Source organism: Morone saxatilis, unplaced genomic scaffold (genome assembly GCF_004916995.1).
Source record: "Morone saxatilis isolate NCDOM2014 unplaced genomic scaffold, NCSU_SB_2.0 Contig16, whole genome shotgun sequence".
Classification (NCBI taxonomy): Eukaryota; Metazoa; Chordata; class Actinopteri; family Moronidae; genus Morone; species Morone saxatilis.
The window spans coordinates 2,734,092-2,739,254 of NW_023339718.1; the positions used below are offsets into that span (position 1 = coordinate 2,734,092).

The 5,163-nt window shown below is 37.4% G+C and overlaps 1 protein-coding gene across 1 annotated transcript in view; it reads left to right on the top strand.

Moving 5' to 3' along the window:
• Window positions 1–3,532, top strand: part of anxa1a (annexin A1a) — an 11,692-nt gene extending 8,160 nt beyond the window's left edge. The window contains exons 8-12 of the mRNA XM_035658129.1: window positions 1,547–1,713; window positions 1,796–1,891; window positions 2,614–2,672; window positions 2,775–2,897; window positions 3,002–3,532. Coding sequence (XP_035514022.1) covers window positions 1,547–1,713; window positions 1,796–1,891; window positions 2,614–2,672; window positions 2,775–2,897; window positions 3,002–3,061 — 505 coding nt within the window. The 3' untranslated portion in view covers window positions 3,062–3,532. The remainder of the gene's footprint in view (window positions 1–1,546; window positions 1,714–1,795; window positions 1,892–2,613; window positions 2,673–2,774; window positions 2,898–3,001) is intronic.
• Window positions 3,533–5,163: the final 1,631 nt, after the last annotated feature.

The window sequence follows — 5,163 nt, forward strand, 5'->3', positions numbered from 1 at the left end:
TACGTCATACATTGCTGACCACATGGATTTTGTGGGTTCATGGTGGCGATGCAATTTCTAGCGCCTGGCCTTTGTACTGTTAGTCGATGTAAGGGTCCTTGGTCATGCTGTGGATCTACAGGAGAAGGAAGGCACAGCTAAGGACACTGAACATCAGTTAGCATTGAAGAATGGAGGTAAATAAGTTGTAGTTTTGATAAAAGTAAGGGAGTGGATGGAGGAACTGATGGGTTTTGGCTTTTCATTGCCTTTGTTTGACATCGGAAGAGGCCAGGCTGGCTGCAGTACGAGGACAAGTGAGCTAGCTGGGCCAAAATAGGACTTTAGTTGAAAGCAGGTCTGGCGGTAGCAATGCTCAACTCATATCAGACACTTTCTGTCTTTGTGGCTTATTCTGCTGTTGTATATTATCAAAACGTCTTTTTATCTAGAAGCATCCAAGTTTGAAGCATACATTTTCACTTGGTACTATCATGTTCTGAGAAGCCTTTTTTAGCGTAACTAATTCAAAGTAAATTGCAGAAATAAACAGTAATTAAGTGCTACAACATTAAAACAAGGCAAAGCAAAACAAGACAAGTAACAACAAGACAAAAACAACACCAGGCTGACCACAATCCCCCACACTATCCCATCCCCCCATCCGCCCCACTAACCCCTCCCCATGTATCTCCACCCCATCCACCCTTATTCTGCTTTTTAAATCTTGTCTCCACTATCTGTTGGATAAAACACTAGTTCTAACTGGTGGTACGCAGAGGAATCTTCGAAAAAAACGTTTCTATTTAAAACCATATAATAATATTAAATTTAATGAGCTTGCTACCTAGTCATGTTCATGCATGGTGTACACACATACCAAGATTATTATAGTTAACTAAAACATTTTAGTTAACAGTGAAATAAAGAAAAATAGACCTAAGACAAACTGACTGAAATTATATTGTGTACTAAATAAAAATATACAGGAAATGTCTTTAGTTTTAGTCTTTGTTAATTTGTCGACACAGCTAGCATGATGAGGCATTGTGTTTATGTTTATTGAGACTAGGGTGTCTCTATGACTGTGAGTCAGTGTGTTTTGTATTGTAATATCTATTCTGAACTTCCTTAATCTTGGCCCTGACAAATACTCCCCCATTTTATAATAAATAAAAGTAAAACTAACACTGAAACTAATATAAACTTAACTAAAACTAAACATTTTTCAAAAAAATGCAAACCCATTCTGGAGCTAAAAATGGAATAAAAATAAAAACTAATGAAAAATACAATACCATAATAACTCTGATGCAAACGTCCATGATTAGTACCAGTGTGCCAGTTCTAGAGCTTCCTGTTTGAACAGTGGCTGGCAACAGTTAACAATAAATAATCTTATTAATATAAATAAACCTGCTTCCTGTTCCTGAACTGACCGCAGCTATTTTCTGAGGTGATATCTCTCACATTTCCTGTTTGAGTCAAAGTAGAGTAACAAAGACTCTAATCTTAAAGCTCTTACCATTATTCTCTATTTACATTGGTCATGTTCAGCTCTTTGAAGTTGTCTTTTCTCTTCATCCCAGGCCGGCAGGACTGAAGGAGTTTGTGAGCAGCTGATTGACAGCGATGCCAGGGCTCTGTACGAGGCCGGGGAAGGGAGGAAGGGCAAAGACAGCTCCGTATTCATCGACATCCTCTTGAGCAGGAGTGCCTCTCATCTCCGTAAAGGTTCGCTGTCTCGCTCAGTAAAGTCCATTTTTGTGCTCTTTGTTCCCGTCAGATCTCACACTGACATTCTTTTCTCCTTCAGTATTCGAAAGGTACTCAAAGTACAGCAAAGTGGACGTGGCCAAAGCTATTGACCTGGAGATGAAGGGAGATATTGAAAGTTGTCTCACAGCAGTAGGTAAAGGCACAAACTACAACTCCTTCTTTATTAAAGGTCCAGTGTGTAACATTTAGGATGATCTATTGGCAGAAATTGAATATAATATTCATATGTATGATTTCATTAGGGTATTAATCACCTGAGACGTTTTTATCTACAGACTATGCCTGGCCACCCCTAGTTTGGTGTCAATTTCTATTAAATATAACACGTTAATTTAGATTATTTTTTAAAATAATGTGTTAAAATTAACACATAATTTAATGAGCTGACATGTTAGGCTAAATGATATGATCAAGTTCAGTGAAAAAAGAGGAATATGTCTGATTAGGATTGATTAACAATTTATAGATTTCTAATGTTTTTGAGTTCAAATGAATGAATGAATGAATTTCAAGTCAGCTTGAAATACCTTCATTTGGGGGCTTCTATCTGATTGTTTGTGGTTAAATCAGCACATTTTTCTTGCCACTCCATGAATATTTCTCTAGATCTGCCCCTGGATGTTTCTTCAGTAGCCCGGAAGGGACAAAAAAACTGGCTCTAGATAGGGCCATTTGTGTTTTTGCTGTTTCACCGCCACCATATTTTCTCCTTTATACTTGGAAAGGAATTGAGTTACAGTCTGCAACAACACCACTAGAGGCCACTAGATTGTACACACTGGACCTTTTAACTGAGCATTCATGCAGTGATTTATACAAAGATTTAAACTTGAACCATCTTTTAAATAACCACAGTGAAGTGTGCTGGAAGCAGGCCTGCGTTCTTTGCCGAGAAGCTCTACTTGGCCATGAAGGTACTGCATTTATAGGCTTCTTAGAACATATTTAAAAATACATGCAGGATACAGTGCCTGCTGCCTAAGACCTGCCATGACTGACCCCTTTCTGCCCTTCAGGGTAAAGGGACCCGCAAACCTATCCTGACCCGCATCATGGTGTCCCGCTCTGAAATTGACATGAAACGGATCAAGGATGAGTACAAGAAAAACTACGGCAAAACACTCTACCAGGATATTCTGGTGAGCAAATGTCTGACTACTCATAGTACCAATAAACCCATCCTACAAGTCAGAGCCTGCTCAGGTTTTTTTGTGGTGTACATGAGTCTTTTCTGTCTTTTCAGGATGACACTAAGGGAGACTATGAGAAGATTCTGCTCGCCCTCTGTGGGGGTGAAAACTAATCGGCAACCAGTGGGATCAAGGCTCATACAACTGAAGATCCAGCAGCGAGTTCAGCTGCGGAAAATCACCTATAATCTCTTGACACACATTGTGCCCCTATGTTCTTGTGGAGAACTGACATTTAGAAAATATATAAACAGCAATGATGAGCAAAGATTAACGTGGAATCGGCACTGCTTCAGCAGATATTTCCTCTCCCAAGTTATTCCTTTTCATTCCAGCACTCTTATTTCAGCATAGATCTGATAGCAGCGTGCCAGTGGACCAATGCTCTGGGACAGACTTAGCTTCATACTCATTAGAGTCTCATATCTGGTGCTCGAAGACAAGCTGATGTCGCTGATCACAGTGCAGCTGCTGACAGATGTATACAGATCACACATGTGCTTATCATATTCAGTGGCAGCAGTAGGCTTACCCTTGAAGGAGCTTGGATATCTTGCAAATAAAAAGCTTTTTGTATGAAGGCTTATCTGAGTGGTTTTGCTTTTTTTGCACATGCACATACTGTACATACTACTATACACTGATAGTATATGATAGGTACGTACTGACCACTGCAGACCAGGAATACCCCACAAGAGCTGCAGTTTTGGAAGATTGCTCTTGACCCAGTGCGTCTAGCAGCACAATTTGGCGTCCTTGTCAATGACTCCGCTGAATTATCTTGCTCGCTTGCTCACTTATTTCCTGCTTCTAACACAGTTCACTTTGAGGACAAGACAATGATTTGGGTACTTTTTTTCGCACTTTTTTTTTGGGTCTTGACCTTTTTGATTAGTATAACCAGATAATCAGTGTTATTCACTTCACCAATCAGTGGTCATAATGTTATGGCTGATCAGTGTATAGTATTAGTACATTGCATTATACTGTATATATAAAAACTAGATTAAAACAACAACCCAACACTCCTTATTATCAGTTAACTGTATATTTGGGCTCTGAATTCACTACAAATCCAAAATACAGAAATCATATTGTAACACGATTAACACAGAAGTCTCAATGTGCAAACATGAACAATGAATGAATGAACAATGAATGTAATCACACATAATTGAATACTGCTACACTAACTTAAGTACTGCACTGAAGTACACATTTAATGTACTTGTCCTTTTTTTGAGTAATTTCTTTTCATGTCACTTTGTACTTGATCTACATTTCAGAGGAAAATATTGTATTTTTTTTTTACTTAACTACAACTTTTGTTACTTTACAAATGCATACAAAACATATGACGATCTTGAAAAACTGACAATAATCTGCAGATTAATCCATAATTAAAAAAATATCATCTATGGTTGCAGATACAAAATAGTTCCACCTCAACCAACTACAACAACAAAATTCTGCTATTACATTACATAGTAATCTCATGACAAAGTGGGTATTTTACTGCACTGAGTACTTTTACTTTACATTTACAAGTACATTTTCCTAAATATTATAATAACATACTTTTACATTGGTAATGCAGTACTTTTACAGTGTGGTATTAGCAGGCTTGGGGGAGTATTAGTATCCATTACAGTTACAGTTAAAAAACGTAATCAGATTACAGTTACATTTAGTATAAATGAGGATTATTTAGCTTGATTACACCAGTTTTTCTTTAAAAAACGACACGTATTTTATGTGAAAAATCTGTTGTCTTATAGAATACACTTGCATCAATACTTCTTTTTATTTCTTCTGTCTTGTTTTTATTTGCATATTTGGTTTTGATGTAATCCAAAAGTAACGGAAAGTAATCAAGATGCATTAATTGAATATTATGATACTTGGACATTGTTAAACAGGTAATTAGTAAATGTATCAGATTACACTTTTTAAAGTAACACTCCTAACCCTGGGTATTAGTAATTTTACTCAAGTAAAGGATCTGAGTACTTTCTTCCCTACTGGTAATAGATTACAGTGTAATAACGGGACTTTGGGTTGCCAGGTTGGGTGAATTTATTGAATCTTCCTGCATTTTATTGTAATAAGTAGTTAAATATTCTCCATAGAAACCAGACACTGTGGATTTCACATTATAAATATTAAACAATCACAACCTCCCTCACGGGTTGCCATCCACAGGAAAGGGGGGGTT